The sequence below is a fragment of the Siniperca chuatsi genome, linkage group LG5, assembly GCF_020085105.1.
Source record: "Siniperca chuatsi isolate FFG_IHB_CAS linkage group LG5, ASM2008510v1, whole genome shotgun sequence".
NCBI classification, from domain to species: Eukaryota; Metazoa; Chordata; class Actinopteri; order Centrarchiformes; family Sinipercidae; genus Siniperca; species Siniperca chuatsi.
This window is the reverse complement of record NC_058046.1, coordinates 28,967,587-28,987,661: the sequence shown is the minus strand read 5'-3', so window position 1 is coordinate 28,987,661 and position 20,075 is coordinate 28,967,587. Positions and strand designations below refer to the sequence as shown.

Here is a 20,075-nt window from a genome sequence, read left to right as displayed (position 1 = left end):
ATAGCTCCCGGGCCATTGGAAACTAGTAAACTCTGTGGCAAAGGAACTAAATTTACACCCTACCTCTGTTGTAGTTGCATCTGGAAACCTGAAGGTAGAAATTGACAATGCCAGTTGAGTCTTACAAAATACCTTCTGAAACGCATTCTTCACCACAAATTGATTATATCCTACAACGTAGAAGTGTCTACAAGTGGAATATTTCTTTGAGGCCTACGATAGCTGTTCAACATGTTAATAGTTTTACTTAGAAAACACAAGTGCGCCGGATACCTAGCACCACTTTATTTTGGGGTTGTACCAGAATACCAGAATAGGTTTACATGGTTTAATTTTCAAAAACACCATATTTTTTATTCATTTGTAACTAATTTATTAGGTAAAGTGGTCTCTACATCACAGTAACAACTTTATTGACTGCCTGGAGGGTATCGAATGTTATTTTAATTTCATATTTAGGTGTACATGTGGAAACTGCTCAATTCGTGCATTATGACACGTGTGACATAGTGACGTAGATACGTTACAGAAGTGAAGGCTGAACTACAATCGAGCTGTTTTCAGGCAGCTCAGGAGGAGTGTTTTTTGTGGGAGATGGTAACTCCCTTTGGGGTGGACTTTGGGCTTTTTCGCTTTGCAAAGCTATTACATGCACAAAAAGGATATATAACACAATAAAGGAAAGGTAAAAAGCCAAAAAAGCATAATATAACCACTTCAGTTTCTAGGCAGGAGTGCGGCAGCAATTTCATTTTGCTTATGTTGCAGCCTTTCTATATCTCTCCTTCTTCTGTCTTTATTTCTCTTTATTTCTCAACACCCCCCCCCCGTGCCCTTTTCAAAGCGGAGAGGCACTTTGGGCTGGAGTGTCAATTAATGAACCTCGTTGTCTATGTTAATGAGTAGTAACATGCGTGCATGGAAAAGGCCAAATGAGTTTTCAGTCTGTCACAGTCCCACTTGGCACGTCACACCAAGATCGTTCTGGAAAGTGGGCGTGTTTGTTTTTCCACGGCTTCTTGTCTTGCCTTCCCCCCGCCAGTAGAAATGGTAATATCATATAGTTAATGCCACCTTATGAGACTTTCACAGATTTCTGAATGTTAAGCACTTTCTTATTGAATTGGATGTTTGCTAATAAATCACATGGCGCCGGGGGTTGGCATGATTCACCCTCTGCTTCTCTCAGGGTAATTCTACCATACAACGCTCAGGGGAAGCAAATTTGCATCCCTTCCATGACTAATTTAGCTGTTTGCTTTCACTGAGCTGGTGTACACATCATATATCTCTCTCCCCCCTTTCCTTTCCCCTTTCTCTCTCTGTTTCCTTTTCTTTCTCTCCTCACCCCTCTCATTATGCATCTCTTTTGAGAGCCTGTCAATGTGTTATTTTACCGTCATCCGTAACAGCTACCAATTCAGACAAAAAAAAAATACATTTTTTTATTGGATTTAGTTTTCTCTGTGGTGTGAAGGAAACTGTGATAAGGTTGTGGCGGTGTTGACTGATATGAAGCGATGAACATCACTGAGAGAATTCACTAAAGGGCAGCTATGAGGTGGTACATACTTAAAGGATCTGTGATCCAAAATAAACAAATAGGTTAACCTCTACACAGGACTGGAACCTGCTATTACTTACTGCTATAATTTATTTTCACATGTTTTAATACAAGGACTAACAGCAGACTGCAACTAAATATACTGTAGGCATTAATGTTTTCTTATCTGATGCTGTTAAAGGTTTGTTTACATCAGCATTGTTTGAAAACACAGCAGTTAATTTGATCTATAGTTTTAATTATGATGTGACCCAAACTACATAAAAGCTGACTTTTTTCATTTAGAAGTTAAACTCTATAATTATGTATATGCATATGCCTGTAATTTATATAGAAAAAAAGAATAATTTGTTTGTAAGAGATGGAAATGAAGCATGTGAGCAACATGTCCTAATGAGATAAAATGTAAATGTACAAGGCAAAGAACACCACAAGGCAAAACAAGGCCATTGTTTTCTAGATCAGGATAACTTGATTGAAGAGTGACTTATTGCGATTATTACATGGCCTTTGACTAAAGGAAAAAAAGAAAGGCTGTCTTCAAGTTGCCCAAGACTGATTCAGTTTTAGATATATTAACTCTAGACCATATTAACATGGTATGGAGTACATCCGCTGATGAAGCCCTGTGATACGGTTCCAAGCTCTGGGAAAAGCTAGTAAGTTGTTCCCCAACTGATCCACTGAGATACAGATCAGCCTCTCCCCAGGACACACACGTCGACACAATGGCCTGCGGCCTCTGACCCTGGAGGGTTATTGGTCCCACATGCTCTGCTGCATGGGACATTTACTGCCTAGTTAAGTGTATGGCACAAAGCCATGTATGTCGGTGGGGTAAGATAATGTATGTGTGTGTGAGAGAGCGAGGAGGAAGCAGCGGCTTCAGTGGGTGGGTTAAGGGGGAATGTGAGTGTGTATCGTATTTTCTCTGCGAACAAAAGCTCATCCATGTTAATCAGGGCTTTGGCCCCTTTGCCTTAATGACAAGTCAGGTGAGAGGGGATGTCAACACCAGGCCTTTAGCAGCCAGACGCTGCCACCCCTCTCCTCCATCCATCCACCCATCTATCGGCTGTAATGAGCGCTCACTCCGGCCTCCACCGGCGGCACAGAAATTGGAGTCATGATTTTGAATTTATATGAGTGTTTAGGAGTGGTGGTTAGCACAAATGCCACTGTTGCTGGTGGAGAATGGATTTATTAGGCTGATGGTTTTTCTGTGGTGATTTGTGAACAAGTGGGAGCTGGGTGGGGCGGATTTAAGTGGGTGATTAGAAGTTATCCTTAAAAGTTGTTTAATTCTGTTCTAAGTAAGATAGGGGGAAAAAAGGATCTGAGGATACCAAGCTGTACACAGGAAAAATGTATAGCATTTACACTGTGATCTAAGCAGTTAGTTAATTTTGTGAAAATCTTGTTTTGTTTTTGAATTAATTATATGAATCCTAAGTTTCCCATCATGATCATTAAAGTTTAATTTCAATCTGTTTTATGGGAAGATCAAACACTAAATTTGAAGTGTGAAAACATCGCTCTGACAGAGACCAAGCAAACTAAAACAGGCCATAATGACAAGCTGCCGTTTGATTTATTAAACAGTAGAGTATGACTGTTTTACTGTCCAACAACCATAAAGGGAGTTATTACCATCGTTCATCATTCAGGCCATCAAGTGGAGGCTTTCATCTCAGTATTTCTCTCTGATGTTAAAGTCAAGACAGATAATATCTGCTCCAGTTTTCCTATTGTCCCTGACCCCCTCCTTCTTTTTAGGCTCGCTGTCATTTACTGCTCTGCCTGTGCTTCAAAACTACCACTTAACCCGCACGGCTGTGGGCCAGTTAGTTGGTCTCGCTTCCAGTGCTGTTGCTTTAATGCTTGGATTAGAGAGTTTAAGGTTTGAGCTATAGTTTCATTTTGACTGAATTGGGAAAATAAATTCTCATTCAATTCGATGATGGGGAAAATACACACAGCCAAGAACACACACAGACCTGTTGGCGTGCATGTGACAGATAAGAGAGGGAGGCTGGAACATGATAAAACCTCAATATTTAAGACCGCTGAATGCTAAAAAGACAACTATATAGTATTTTTTTGTACAAAAAGATTTAATTCAGTTTTATAAAACTGACATGTCAGTGTCTAACTTTCATGTACATGTCCTGAATTTACAGTACAACTGAGTTTTTTACATTTTTACATTTGCACATTTAGAATGAGAAACATCTGAATCACCACAGTAAAAGAAAATTAGCAATATAAAGGTACCCAAACACATGAGCAATGGAGATATATCAGTCCTAATAGAGAAAAATAAAGGACAGACGTAACTCTGAGCTTCTGTCAGGAAAAACTTTTCTATATTTCCTCCTCTGCATCGGGTTCAAGACCGTGACATTTTCCATCTCAGTAAGTTCAGTGCAATGGAAGATTCTGTATCACGCCAATTAATTGTACTCATCTGCGAAATTCTGGTTGTTATTATGCCCATATGATTTTTTTAATTTATGGCTTTTTTGTCCCCAACAATATTCAATGTATTGCATTCTCTAATTGCCATTCTATATAGAAGTTTTCATTCGGTTATTCACTTGTCTTTCCTGCACGGGATTCAGATTTCGTACTGAAACACAAGGGATTCACAGGAAATGATGCATGCATATACAGGAGGTGATGCAGAGGACAAATGCTGATGCATGTAATGTGGAGCACGACGTTCGATCATGAGTTCCTTGTCAGACGACATTGTTGACTGTCTTCTTACTCTTTTTTTTATTAAAACAACTTGAACTTGAAAGCAGCAATGAATCCTCTTAGCCCAAAGTTTGTTTGGCTCTGCTGTCAACAGATACACAAGTTGCTCTTTTTCCATTGCATTTCTGACTGAGTAGCCGTGTTTGCTGCCCCTAGTGGTTGATATTCATGTAATAATAAAGTTGATTTTATTTTTTCAGCACTTCTCAAAACCAATGTTACAAAGTGCTTTACACAAAACAATCAATTAAAATGTCATTTTAAACAGAAATCTGGAATCTCTCATGTTAGTAATGTTGTTGTGGTTAAACATGGGAAGGTGTTAAATACCCACTTTCATGTATTAATGTAGTGTTTCAAAATCTAAAGGATTAGATCCATTATTACTACATCATAATACAGTTAATGAAAAAAATCACTGTGGCCTTTGAGTACTCGTGAAAACCTATAAAGCTTCTGGGCTTTATGTTTTTTTCCACAAGCTTCAATTTGACAGTTTATGTATTATATAAATGGTTATTTAAATGTGGGCGCATAAGCATAAGTACGTAGTGCTCAACTAAACATCTGTATGTCACATACAGATATTTACACAGTATTCTACATGTAGTGATTTAGTGACAAAGGATCTTGGAACACCTGTTTATATTTTAAAGCCTCAGACATGAATGGTTCTTTTTTCCTATTCATCCCAAACAATTCAGCAGCAAATGAGGTACACTTAGAACAGTGCGTTTCGATGTTCAAAATGCATGACGACAGTTTTTGAATGCAGTCCATCAGTGGCAAACATCCAAAAGTTGGATGCCAAGAATATTTCATCACTAATCTGCACAGCTTTTCCTGATTGTGGGCTGATTGTGAGTTTTATGGAGCCACAGAACATCTCTTTAAACAAGAAAATATCACCATATGGTGGAGATGCCTCATGTACAGCACTGGTAATGACAGTGGTAATGGTGCCTGAAGAAATGGTGCTAGACTGAAGAGTTTTAAGAACCAGTACTCAGTCAGTACTTGTTTTGTTTTGGATCACACTCACTACCGCTCAAACCTGAAAACAAACCTGAAAACAAAATGTCATGTGTCTCAGAGAAAGTTGTATGGACACAAAATGTTCTACAAAAAATGTTGAAAGGCATCTCATCTCATACATTCACAACGAGAGGGGTTCAAACTGACAATGCCAAAACATTAATCTAACACTGACCAAATCTAACTGACAGGCAGAGATGCTTTCTTCCATCTCCATGACAACACCTCTCTCCCTTGTCTCCACCTATGCTTCCTATACTTTCTCACTGGGGGTTTGGTTCCATTATACAGTTTGAAACAGTGGAGCTTAGTACATCTTGCAAAGAGCAAAATGGATGTTGCAGTCAGATTAAGGGGCTCTTTGCTGTTTGTATTGAGAAATAATGGCACATCGAAGACTCTGGAGTAGAGTACATGTGTTATATCATGAAGAAAGTGCACATGTATATTGGATTAGATTACACTGTCCTCTGAAATTCATCTTGCATCAGAAACAAACTCTAAACATCTAAGTACGGTATATAATATTACAAACAGACAGCTGCAGTGCATTGCAATTCATTGCCTAATATGCATGTCTGACATACAGTTACACTTTGCCAGTCTTAAATCTAGTTTCCGGGCTAACTGCAAATTACATGGCCTCTTGAGAACCCATCTTCTTATTTAACTGTTTGACAGATTTGAGAATAAATGAACCTGTTAAGTCTAACTCGTGAAACTCTAAATCTTCTATTAGATTTCAAAACCTGATATTCCCTCAACAAAACATGAGAGAAATCTGGTGAAATACTACAAGCTAGCCAACTTTCTTTTGGTAGATGCAGTTTGAATCTCGAGTCAGGTGTCTGGTCCAAGGTCTACGAGCATACCTGTCAATAAAGATTGTGGATCAAATGCTTGACTCAAGTTTTTAAACTGAATATACCAAAAGAATGCGGCCTCTAGCCTGTAGCTGGCAAATCAAGTTTAAATTTGTGGCACGCAAATTAATGCAGACACGGACGGCAGATGATCTTTTCTTAGTATCTCATGCTTATTCCCAAAGCAGCATGCTAAGTATGGACTGTCCTTACTTTGACCCCAATGGATTTGACGTTCTACTGCTCTCAACCACCATCTCAGCTTCTGATGGAGAAATTCACATTACATATTACTATGTGTTTTGTCTGGGTGAGAATCTCTGTTCTTAACTGCCCTTTAAAATTCTTGCATTTTGACCAACACTAGGTTTTACTACATGTTTTAATAGGCACATTTTCAGATTTTTTTTTTTTCTGCTGCACTGCTTTACAGTGGAAGCTACAATATGATGTCTTTGTCAGGCAGATTGAAAGTTTAAACCTATTTGAAGTTTCAAATGTTACTTAAAATATCCGTTACATTTGAAAATAAGGCTGCAGTTAACAACTATGTTTAAAATTGATAATTGGTCACTTACCTTTTTGATTTATCAATTGATCATATAGTTGTTAAAATGTCAGAAAATAGTGTGTGAGGTCTGTAAGGCTATACTTTGATTTGAGCTAAACGGTTACATTAACATGCTCACAGCGACAATGTTAACATGCTGATGTTTAGCAGGTATAATGTTTACCATGTCTACATCTTAGTAAAAGTAAGTCTCTCACAATCTCCCACAACCAAAAGTGATTGCTTGTTTCGTCCAATCAATAATCCAGAACCCAAAGATATTTAGTGATATAAAACAGAGAAAAGCTTCAACTTTGAGGCTGTAACCAGTGAATGTATATATACACAATTTGTGCACTCTCTTTTGAGAGTGTAGTGAAGTTTTTTCTTGCAAAAAAAAGCTGTTTTACTGGTTTGCAAGCAGCCAACAACCCTGTAGAATGAAAAGATAAACCACATCATATGCCCATAACAACATTACCATACTTCATACCTCTTCACAAGGCAACAGCATGTAGGAATAAAACTATTTTAATCAGACAGGCTGTGCAGTGTCAGTGTGCACCGACACACAGCCCTGAGAAGCTACTGAAAAGAAACCATGTCACAGTCCGCCTTCCTGCCAACTTGTCACTCCTCTGTCCCCGCTCCCCAGTCCAAAACCACTGGTCTCGCTTCTCATCTGGTCATCAGCTCCCCCACCCCCTCTTTCTCCCTCTCATTTTCTGTCTCTCACACAGGCTTACTTTTTCAATCCTCCCTTTTTCAATAACGATATTAGAAAAACAAATAAATCTGATTGACAAGAGCTGTGACACTGTTTACAAAAAAAGTTCCGAAACCTTTGAAGTAAAAGGCGAGGTCTCCCCTTGGCCTCTGACAGTGCACTGACACCCATCCATATCTCTGTGGGATCTGCTGACAGTTAAAGAGGAGATAACAAGAGAAGGAAAGAGGGAAAACAAGTTCAGTTTTTTACTTGCATGTTATTATCATCTGACCATCTCAACAGGTGATCAACAGATGTCGTCATGATGAGACATCAAACTACGACCAGAGCAAAAAAAACTCATGGGCACGCACACACACCGACACAAATGGATTGACAGACACGCCCATCTCCATGAAACAGTTGTGTTAACAAACATGCTGTTATATTTAGCAGTGACATCTGCAATGGCAGAGCAGCAGTGTCTCTTGGTTACTTGGATGACCTGTTGGTACAGTGGTTGGTACTCCTCAAGATTAGCTCTTCTGACAAACAAATGTAACATTTGGATAAGCCAATAAAGCAAGCAAGTAAGAGAGTTTTGTAAAAACACTGCTGACTGTAGCAGTGAAGGTAGCATTGAAGGTTTAGCAGTTACAGGATACAGCTTCTTTTTTTTCATTGCCTTCTTTTCAACACAACAAAGTGACGTTTGCAGATTCCCTTTTTCATTAAATCTGAATCCACCTTCTTTACTTTGACTCTCCGGCTCTCTTTCTGTTATACTCCTTTATCGCTGTAAATCCAAGAAATACATTTCTGATGGATAGACGCTCTTGTGAGAGACCTTCTGACTTATTTTTAGCAATGTTGTTGCAATCCCAGATCTTACACTTTGGCAAAAGTGTAAAAACTTTTTCACCGATTATCACCAGGATAATCTTGCAACAGGATAATTTTGCAACAAAATTGAAAATTAGTTTTTGCATTACTACAGTATGTGTCTGCAACCACACTTGTTCTGTAATATTTGAATAACCTTTATGTACAGTATATGGACTCATGGCATATGTATTGTCCAAAGTGAATCATATGAACCAAAATCTTGAAGTCAGGAGTTTAAAATTTAGAAAATGCATTTAGTTTTTTAATTAATGAAGGATAATATTTGGATTGTTGCAATTACTGTGCAATAACAATAGATTGCTTTTAGATTAAGCTTCACTATACTGCCTCAGGAAAGAAAAATAAAAAGCCTACCCAGGGTAGCAGACTGCCAGCTCAGGCTTGACACAGCAGACTTCGGAACAAGCTTATTATAGTTTTGTATTTTTAATTACTTTTTAATTTTATTTCGTTCTGAATTTTTGTTTTCAATTTCAGTTTAGTTTAATTAGTTTTTAAAGCAGGTTTGCTAGTTTAGTTTTATTTATTTTTTTAAAAACTTAGTTTTAGTTTAGTTTTTATTATTTTTAGTTTTTATTTGTAATATGGGGTATTTGTCAGAGGCGAGATTCAAAAAGGTCAGAAAAAGTATTGCGTAATTAAAAACAAAACATTATACTACAGTACAGTACATTCGTACTGCCTGGCCTCGATCTAACATTAGTTTTTATTTCGGGGGAGGGGGGCTGGTGCTGTCCCTTACCTTGTTAAATTAAGCTAGGTTAGCCTTCTTGTGCAATTTTTTCAAAAGGACTTTCAGATTTCGTGGGATTTTTCCCTTAGAGAAATGTTTCACATATTTTATCACCTTCCACTACTACAAGGCACTTGCTTTTATCTGTGACACAGTCGTATTCAAAGTAATCCCAAATGGGACTTGTTTTTTCACATTTAGTTTCCGTTATTTTGTTAGTTTTCGTTAACGATAATAACCTTGCTTCTGAAAGCAAGACAACCTGCTTTGGATGAAACTGCTCAAAAGGCTCATAGTAATTCTCTGTTGTAATCATTATTCTAGCCACCTTTATTTCATTTTCTACCAACTTTATTAAAGCAGCAAAGATCAGTGGCTGCCAGAAATATTATTCCACAGTTGCATTTGCATAAAAAGCAACAGGGTGCTTTTCTCGCCATATGGGTCTCAGCAGAGCTCTGCATATTTCTGAGGTAAAAAGTGGAGGTATGCAGATGGAATCCTGCAAGTAATTTACTCTCCTAGATGGACACAAGTGTTAATTAGACTGAGCATGAGTGTTTTGCAGTATCACAGCATCACTGTTGAGATATGCCAGTTGGATAGTGAGCAACTGCTAGCTAGTAAGGCAGAAAGCTGTGCAATATTCATGACCCTGCCTTTTTAAAATCCTCTTGATATGTCAGCATGTAAAGGAAATATGTCATTGGAAGGATCGCTGCTCTTCTGTGCTCTCCCCTGTCCTTGATCAAATGGAACTTTTACTTGACGGTGTCACTGTAATTAGAGTCTCTGCAAGTGCGGGGGAAGTGGATGTGGAGGGAGTGGGTGGATGAATGCGTGTATGTGTGTGCATGAATGTCAGATTTTTTTCCTTGCTTGCATATTGTGAAGGGAAAATCTTATCTTTCAAAAACATAAACCATCTAGGAAACTTAAAGCTTTGATCCCACCTTGTGGGATTCTTAAATGCAAAAAGTCAAGGTTTTTACATGACAAAATTGATACGTTGGTTTTGGGAATATACTTTTTTTTGTACTCTGCCCACACAACATTCAGCAGGATTCCCTTGCTTCCCGCTGACAGAGCTGATGCCAAAGTCAAAGTCCAACCTCCACAGATCATCAGCAAGAAAAAACAATCTATCGTCGACAAACATTATGAATTTTGATCACTGAATTAATGCAAATTCATGTCAAACTTTAGATTGCACATTCACTCACTTCAGAATAGGACTTTAAAGATTAAAGAGAAAACTGGGACATTGTAACAGGATATAACAGCAAGAAAGAATATGAATAAGAAATCAGCAGGTAATAAACACGACACAATGGGTAATTTAATCACTACAATATGTCAAGTGGAAATGCCTGAATGATGCTGTGAAACAAAATCTTTGGTGTTCCTGTTTACTCAGTATGGAAGACAGGGGGGATAAAAGACTCAAAAATGCTACCTGAAATGTGACACAAACATGCAGTGATTTCCATCTGTGAGAAATGCATCGTGATGTACAATTCTAGAGTAGATCAAAAGACAACTCTACTATTCACACCTTCACTGATTTCTCTTGACACTTGACAAGTCACCCACCTCCCTCTTCTGTATCGTGTATTCTTTAAGTTTCTCTTCCCTTGAACTTTTCATGTGCCGAGTAGAAAAAGGTATCTGAATAGAGGCTTTAACAACTGTGGAGTTGACAGTCTCCCCCTCCCCCCGCTTGCCTTCACCGACAGCCGTTTTCAAAACCAAAATTGGGAATCCTCTCACTTCTCTCTACATTCATTTTCACTTTTCCCTCACTGAACGTCTACAAATCATTTGGGGAGAGGATAAAGGCATGCATACAGGGAGATGAATGGTTTAATTTAGATTCAAATGGCATAAAGTGGGCTAATCGGAATAGCTGACAAAAGCTCTATGACGGAGAAGTGATAACCTGCAGGCTGCTTCCTTATTGCAGGAGATGGGAGTGAAGTGCTGGGCTGGTTTACAGGTCTAATTGCATGACTCAGTGTAGGGAGTGAGAGACTGACATGCGAGGAAAAATTCCTTTGGGATTTCACACTTAATGAGAATGTTACTTTGCATGAAAAGTCAGGACTCACAGCCACAAGTGTTTTACTTTTAAAAGTCTATTTTTTATGGATAAACTCTTTTTCTTTCCTTTATATACTTTTTCTCAATGGTCTCTTTCAGGGTTGTCTGTCTCTTTTGTTTGCATATCGGCCTGCTGTTATTGCTGTTTTTGCTGGTTTGGTTTGTGTTTAGCTCTATACTCAACCATACTAGTTCCTTCTGGTTCTTCTCTACAGCTTTTCCTTCTGTAGTCTCCATTTCCTGTCTTTCAGTCTATGCATCGCTTTCACCTGTCCTTCACTGTCTTGGCTGTGTATGTGTCTGTGCATCACTCAGACATCCAGACTTTTGAATCTGATGTTGTTGCCCAACAACATCTCATTCAGGGTTTCCGTCACTTTTCTACATGTCATTCAACTTCAGCTAAGCCTGAGGACACAATGTTACCTCGGGTTAAAGGGAGGTTTCATTTTGTGTCTCTGCATGCATTTCTGTATGCATGCACACCTGAGGTTATTTGTGTATATTTTCATGTGTGTTTGCCTCCTGGGACCTGTAGCAAGAAGGTAGTTCCTCTAAAGCCCCATTTGTACGGGATTAGCATTACAGGGAATGTGAGGAATTAAATATTCACTGTGCTTCTCTGTAATTTAACTCATCCGGGTGACATTTTAACCATCTGGAAATTACAGGATATGGTCTGTAATAGACTTGGACATTCTGCAGGACAAAGCCAAAAGAGAAAGCCAAAAGCCTTTTCAAGGGGGGCATGGGTGAGTTGAAAGGGAGGCCAAGATACTGCATGGGGTGAATTTGACTCACCTCGTACCCCTTCTCAGAGTCATAACTCAAATCTTAACACACAGACATGAAACACATATTGATATCATTCACTTTTTGAGGATATAATTATCTCCAATGTCCATTGTGAATGAACGTTCGTAAATCTGCTTAGAAATCATAGAAAAAAGACGCTTCAGAACTTGCCTGAGAATCATCACGTTTTTAAATTTTCGTAACATAATCCAGTGATAGTTGTCTGTACATCCATGGGTACGTTGCAATCAGGAACTGCTAATAGCTAATTCAGCATACTTTTAATGGTGCCAATTTGCCAAAATGTAAACAAATATAAGCTAAAAAACACCAGGCTCAAAAGCGAGAGAACGCCAGTTGTAGCTGACATTACAATAGCCCATTTGATGGCTTTAATTTTTTCTGTCATCATATTGGTTCCCAAATATGCCTATATGTTGATGTTAGCATCTTTCCAGATTAGCAAAAACATTTTTGACTTCCTCCATTTTCACACAAAAGTCAAACTTCACACTGAGCTGATTAAAAAACAAATAAAGTAGAAGGAAAAGCAGCTTTTCCCGCAAAAAAAAAACTCCACTGCACTTTTTTACTGGGGTAGGGGTGTAAAATTACCCACATACACTCTTTACACTCATTAAAATCACTGACCAGCGCAGGTAATGTTAAATTCACCCCATCTCCCCTAGAGAAATACAATCAGTCCGAATGGGACTTTAGTTTCTATCTCTTTGGGTTATCTGTTTTCACTGAGCCTAACATTGGAGGATAACTGATATCACTGGTTATCAACTGGCTCTCATAACTCTGGTTTTCCTTTCTGGCTATAAGCTTGTTCACACAAAAGAGGCAGAGTTAATAATTACAAGCTGCATCATCAGAACCATGAGTGAAGCACTTGATATGATATAAAATGAAACAGTGATACCTGCAAAGAAATTTAATTTAGCGAGGTGAATAAATAATAAGAAGCAGTAAAAACATTAGGAATAATATCCAAATATTCAAAGGCTGTAATGGCTATAAATGGTATAAGGTTATAGAAGTGTGAGAATTTTTGACTTTTTAAATGCATTTGGCATTTGTTCAGCATTTTCATTAGTAGGCTACAGAGTGAGTAAATTCTTTTGCTTTTTTGACTCATGATTGAACATGAATATGTGATACACTTAAAAATAGTCTAATGTAAGACTGAGAAAGAAGAGGAGGAAAAAAGTGATTAATACATGAGGAGTTGCATTTGAAATTTTGCATTTATAATATACTGGGCACTAATCAACAGTGTTTGGATAGTTTTTCTAATAAAAGACGACAGAGGGTAATTATGTCCAATTATCATCCTGTGTTATCCTGAGCTGTAGTGATGGAATAAAAATGTAAAAGTAAACAGTTGTAATAGTCAACTCTGCAAGTCAACTGAGATATTCTTAAATCAAAGAACACAGTTACCCCTATCTCATGAGGATCTGTGTACCTACAGGTGATATCTTACTGAAACACACAAAAGTTTTACAGGAACAAATTGTATGACAAGCTGACAAAGACAAATTGCACCACAAGCTTAATTATCCAAAACTCATGGATAATAACAGGTCTCCCAAAAGGAAGCAGGCTGACAAACAGAAGGCAGTTATTATGAGAAATTATTGGTGACTTGCGATTTGACATGAAATACTCAAAAAAGATGTTTTTCAAGTAATTCACAAGCTTCTGCCGAAAAGTAGGAATGTAACCACACAGACAGCTGTTGGGTATGGTAACACCCCCTCTCAGCTCAGTCCAAAAAGCCAATTCATTAAGCCTTGATCCCACCACTCCTGTCACAAAAGAACCTCAAACTTTCAAATTCACACTGAAGGTCTCAATGCTGCTCAGATGGCTGAGCAGATTCCATATCCTTAGGCTGCATGAACATTCCCTCGAAAACCAATAATACTTTATCAAATTATAAATGAATGGCTGTCAACCTGAAAACCTGGCTGTTTCGTTCCAAAACGTTGCCAAGTTTACTTACTGTTTCTTGCTGGAGTACGGCACACATTTTCTGCATGTATCTATCGATTAATAGTTGTTAGAACAGAAAGGTTTGCAAACACTCAACAGCAGAAAACAAATCTTTAATTTAAACCTGGCAGGAATATATTAAAATTATTGAACATGACTCAGGGTGTCTTTGTATTTGGTCTCTTAAAATGAGTAAAATGATATAGATTTATTTTGTGGGTATTGTGAAATTGATGAACTACTAAGCTACTGCACAATACAATACTTGCTACTTACTGTATACTCCTAATACTGCAGCTATAATTCCATCCATTGTAATAATGGAACTAGTATCTGTGTATTACATTTCTTAACAGGTAGTTTTTAGCCATGCTAGCGGCACACTGAATTACAAACATTAAATCCATCATTAACTCCTAGAAGAAAAGCTTACTAATACATAACTTAACTGCCTTTTCTTTTTCTTTGTGTTGTCTTGTGTAATCTTCTGTCCTTCTAGCCTGCATATTTTTCCCATCCTGTCAGCAGTTTGTTTCTGTCTGGCCTGATGCCAGTAGCTTTGTAGTCAGCTTATGAACATGACACCCAACCTTACACACAGTATCATGATCACTTAATCCCATAATTATGTTGTAACAGTACACCATGCTTATTGCGGCTTAGGGTTGTCACACCTAGTTTGTTTTCTTTATTTGTGCAAAAACCGTTATATTGTAGTGGTTTTGTAGTTAGTCGGTCCAGAGTGCAAAATTACAAGTTAATCAGAGCTTGTGCATTTAGCTTCAACAGTAGTATGGGATAATGTAAAAAACAAAACAAAACAAAAAAACATGTTCAGTGCTTTCCAGAAGTTAATTGCAGTTATGTTATTGTAACTGACTTTTCTTGGTGCACCTTTCTTTCACCCTGCTTTGCCGACCAGAGTGACTGTCATTGAGATATTTGACTCAATGCCCGAAAAAGGCAACCTCATGGTGGTGCTAGAGGAAACGTCAGGATCATCAAAGTTATTGGTATTCATCCTCTGGGGACCATAAATGTCTGCACCAAATGTCATGGTAATCCATCCAATAGTTGTTGAACTATTTCAGTCTGGACCAAAGTGGTGGACCGACTGACTGACTGACCAACCAACACTGCTGCTACCATGGCAAAAAAAAAATACTGTATTTTACCTACAAAATGGCCAGGACAGTTTTATGTTTTATTTTCGCTTGAATTTGTCCTTTAAAAACAAATGAAGCAATAGCTGGACATCACTTGAAACAACTTTCCATTACAGTATTTAAGTTGTTTCCTGTAGTTAGTTTAGAGTACATTTTCACACTTAATGACAGAAACAAACACTCATTGTCAGACTGTGTCTGTGCAGATATTTACTACCATTGGAATTTAAATAGCATTTTTTACTATAAGAAAAAAAAAATCTCTAGTGTGTGTACACTCCTAATCTGTCAACCTCATAGTTTTTCTTTTCTTGTCTTGTTTCCCTCAGAGCCAAGAAGAAGACCAAGCCCTTGAACCTTAAGATACACAGCAGTGTGGGCAGCTGTGAGAATCTCCCCACGCAGCGCTCGCCCCTCCACACTGAACGATCTCTGCGATCCTTCTTCTTCCCCTCCTTCATCCCTTCCACACCTCCTGTCCATGCTGAAACACCCTCTGCAAGTAAGTGAACTCTTCTTTTTTTAATCAACACTCTAGCTTTCATGAAATTAGATTTTTTTTTTAATGCCTTTAATATATCTCTTTCATATTCAAATCCCTTTTTTTGACATGTGCTTATTTAGTTCTCAGGCAATGTCTCATTTCTGGGATGCCATTCATACCGTGGCCTAAAATGCAGCTTTGCATCAGAAGTCTCCCTTTGTGTTCCACTTTTTAGTGTCAGTTTGAAACCTTCTGCCTTGACACTTTACCAAACCGACCTCTCTCACGCACTCACGCCCATTATAATTCTTACCACTATAATTCTTTTTGTTAAATATATACTTAAGTACAGCTCTGTTGGATAATGCAACAAATGAACAATCAGGCTGTGCCATAATGACCAGAGGTGGTGTGTTGCTGCACATTGTCAGCCTTATTGGCTGATGCATTATGGGCATACTGCGGAAGCCATTAGACTGAGGAGGAGATGGGGAGTAATGGGGGTTGTGTCAAGGAAAGGAGTGATGAATGGTCGTCACTTAGTGCTGTGAATAGTTGTAGACCTTGACTAACAGGTTTGTGGGGCACAGCAGTGCAGATTTGTTGGTGGAGGCATGACATGGAATAATTGCACACCATATGCATGAGAGGACAGGCAAATAAAGATGTACTTGAATTACAAAATACAGATGTTGAGATGACAAGTACCCCTGCAGATATATGTGAATTTATTGGTTTAGTCTGACTTGCTAATGTGTGCGAGTGTCAGTACAATTACTCATTTGTAATGTTTGGTCCAAACCACAGTGAAAAGGTTTTTCAGTATAACTTTCAAATAAGGTACTCTTTACAAAGGGTTTATAAGTTGTACTTAACAGCTTTATTAATCATTAATAAATCATTTAGTAATCCTTTATAGGTCACAAGTCTGGTGTTGCCACAAGAACACTTGCTTTGTCTTTTTTAGTTATTTAGTTCATTATGTAGACTGCTCCAACTGACCATTTAACCTCTAACCTTCTGGAAAAAGTGCTACTGAGCATCTGGACCAAAATTAATTTATTAACAAATTATTAATATTTACAGTTTAATACTTGATTGATTGTTGTTTAAGGTTATATTGATAACATTTTTATGTAGACAAATATAAAAAAAACACCCACAGAGCTTTTAGAAAGGTGTGGAATAAAAGTAATTTAACTTAAATGTTTTTCGCCTGAAATATGTTTTTGCATGTGAAACAAAAGTTGTCAAATCTAATGTTATGTAAAAATATGAATGCAGTATATGACCTAATGCACAGCTTTAAGAAAGAGATCTAAGAAAGAAAGAAATCTAATGAATAGGTGGAGGACTCTTGCCCACTATTTGCACAAAATGTATTAAAGAAGCAGCTACATTTTGGTCATTGAGCTTTGTTAGGCATTGGAATGCACCAGTTTTTCACATGAAAATGTGGGAAAATATGTTTAGGTGTCAATTTGGGTTTTTTACCCAATGTCCACATGTTAGGAATTAATATTGAAATCAGGGATTTCAAGTTTTTTGTGGGAATGCAAGTTAATAATGGTAGTTCATTGCCCTTCTACCCCCAGATAAAGATAGAAAGTCAGGTATCTAAATCTGAATCTTAAATGTATAAAGACTGTAAATAATGATCACAGGCCTGCAGTCATTCACAATGAAGCCATCTCCCATGTCTTCACCTGTACGTGTGTTGGAGTGCATACTGACAACCCACTGAGCTGGAGCGTCCAAGTTAACAACATCTGCTCCAGGCTACAGCAGAGATAGTACTTCTTACGTAGATGGAGAGTTTTTAGGAGTTGGAGGAAGTACACATTGCTTTTTTTATCCTGCTGTACTAGAACGCATTATTAGACACGGTGGGTATCACAGCTTGGTTTGGAAACCTGCCTATATACCTGAAATCCAAGATAAGCCGTCTGCTTTGGACAGCTCTGAAGGTTGAAGGAGTCCTACCGCTTCATACGCTCCTTCAGGCTTTCTGGGAGGAGTTGCTGGGCATGTTTGCTCAGAAATATCACCTCTGACTTCTCACCTTAATATGAGCCGCTCCCCCTGGCATGCTTTACAGTTTTCCCAAAGGCAAAAAACTTTGCTTGTGCTGGTGTCGATTACGGTTGTAATTTCTGAGGGTGACATGCAAGCAGTGTCTGAGTATCAGTAATTATTAGTCCTATTTTTAATGTTGTTATGTTCAAATTGTATTGTTTGGTAAAATGAAAAAGGAAATATGATGGCATGTAGTCGTTATAAGGTATAGGCAAAATAGTGCTTAATAACACAAAAATAGAAGAGTCTTATCAGTCAGTGCTCATTGTGCTTATGTGTAACTGAGTAAAGAGAAAATGAAATGTTTTCTTTTTCTGTGGAGATCCTCACATATGCCATTCTAAAATAAGAACTGGAGACGGGTCCCAGTTCGTGTTTATGTGTGAACGCTTGTGTGATCAGTGTGTGTGCGCCCTCTAAGCCAGGCTAAACATCCGTCCCGGGAACTATGTTTGGGATGATGGTATCACTGCCATCTCATACGTCAGGGCCCTCCAGCCAAAAGCGTTATCACTCATCTCTCTAGTCGTCTGAATCAAAACACACAGAGGACCCACAAGACTGTCTGAGGTGACCAAACGCAGTCTGCTCGGGATGAGTCAGTGCCCAGTCTAAGCTGAAATGTCAGAGCCTTCCTATGAGTTTGTGTTGCTTTTCACCTAGAGATACTGTTTGTGATAGTCAGGTTATGATATGGTTAGATTACATAAACGATTCACACTAGTGTATTTTTGCTGTGGCGGTGCTTGGCACATAGTTGGGTTCTGGAACAGATGCAGATAGTTTTGTATTAAATCTGCAGATAGCTGATATTGTGTTCTGATGTTTAATCTATTTAAAAGGACAAGGCTGGCATTTTATATTTATTTTATTGTAAACAAACCCCATGGATACACCAAAACCAACAAGGCATTAGTCCATCTCTTCATACTTTGACTTTCCTACATTTCCTACTGAAGATTTAAATGTTTAAACAAAAGGGTCACAAAGCTCAGCAACTTCATAAAACAGCTAGCGACATGTAGTTTTAAGCAAACGTTATCACACATGGTTAAATAGTGCATTACTTGGGGGCCGTGTTGAGGACTATGTTGGGTGCTGTGTTCATGGTAATGAAGGAACATGTTGCAGTGCAACTGTGTGGCTCATTTACAGTATGTGTTTTTAGTAGTTTCTGGATAACAATGGAGGTTTATGCAACAAGTCCTCCAAATTAAATGACAAAACAAGTTGTTTGTCCACGCCCTCTACGACAACATATAGAAGTGATCTTATGTCACTATCGCAGGATGACATAATTTGTCAATGCCCTCCAAAACTGTTATAAATCACTGTTGAAAAATAAATCTGCTCTATGATATGACAACGTTATGGTTAAGGTGAGGTTAGGTTTAGGCACAAAACGACATGGTTAAGGTTAAGAAAAAGATCATGGTTTCGGTTAAGAGTACTACTTCGTTAATGTTAGGGGAACTTCATCATCATGGTTGCAATAATAACCTCTGTGGACTTTGTGGCTCTATAATAATGTCACAGTACTTTCTCCTTTACTCACGATTGACAAGAGTCATGTTTACTGCAGCTGCTAGAGGGCTTTGTCACTTGAATGCAAATATATGTTGTTTTTGGGCATTAGCTGAAATTACTTAGTTACTGATTTAGTTTTTCAGTTAATCACGCTTTTATGATTAATTACGCTATATATATAGTACCTTTCAGACAAATCAAATGCAATTCAAAGTGCTTTACAAGGGACTGAACGCATGCACGCACACACAAACAAAATCACACACATCACTCACTCACACACACACTCACAATCAACACAACACACAAACTTTCATAAACATCATAGGGAATATCGATCAGTTATAGATTTATCCTATAAGAGTAGGAAAACAATAACTTGCCAAACACTAATAAAAACCCATCAATATTGGCAAGGGTTTCTAACCTGGACCTCTGAGGAATAACAAAAAGACAACAGAAAGCTCCTTGTCGCCAAAACTGAAATTATTAAGTAAAGCTTCTGATGAACATACATAAACAAAAGTCTGCAGACAATGAACATTTAAGTGGCCATGCCAATACATGGAGATAGATGGGCTATTGCACTGGTATAGCCACTCTCATGCTCATTTTCTTGTGCTGTGTCTGCTCATGTTGATGTAACATAAGTTTTAAAAAATAATTTCACTTTTTGCAAGCAAGTAGTGTCCTATTGATTTTTTGTTGTTTACCCTCATGGTCAACTTGAATAATAAATATTAGGTTTTCAGTGTTTTTGCTCTTGCTCCAGGTGTTGAAATGCTGGACATTGTTTGTCCAAT

The 20,075-nt window shown here is 38.0% G+C and overlaps 1 protein-coding gene across 5 annotated transcripts in view; it reads left to right on the top strand.

Moving 5' to 3' along the window:
- The window catches only part of ksr2 (kinase suppressor of ras 2), a 129,747-nt gene that overhangs the window by 41,574 nt on the left and 68,098 nt on the right, over window positions 1–20,075 (top strand). For all 5 annotated transcript variants that reach the window (XM_044196551.1, XM_044196552.1, XM_044196550.1 and 2 more), the window contains one exon: window positions 15,515–15,687. In XM_044196551.1, coding sequence (XP_044052486.1) covers window positions 15,515–15,687 — 173 coding nt within the window. The remainder of the gene's footprint in view (window positions 1–15,514; window positions 15,688–20,075) is intronic.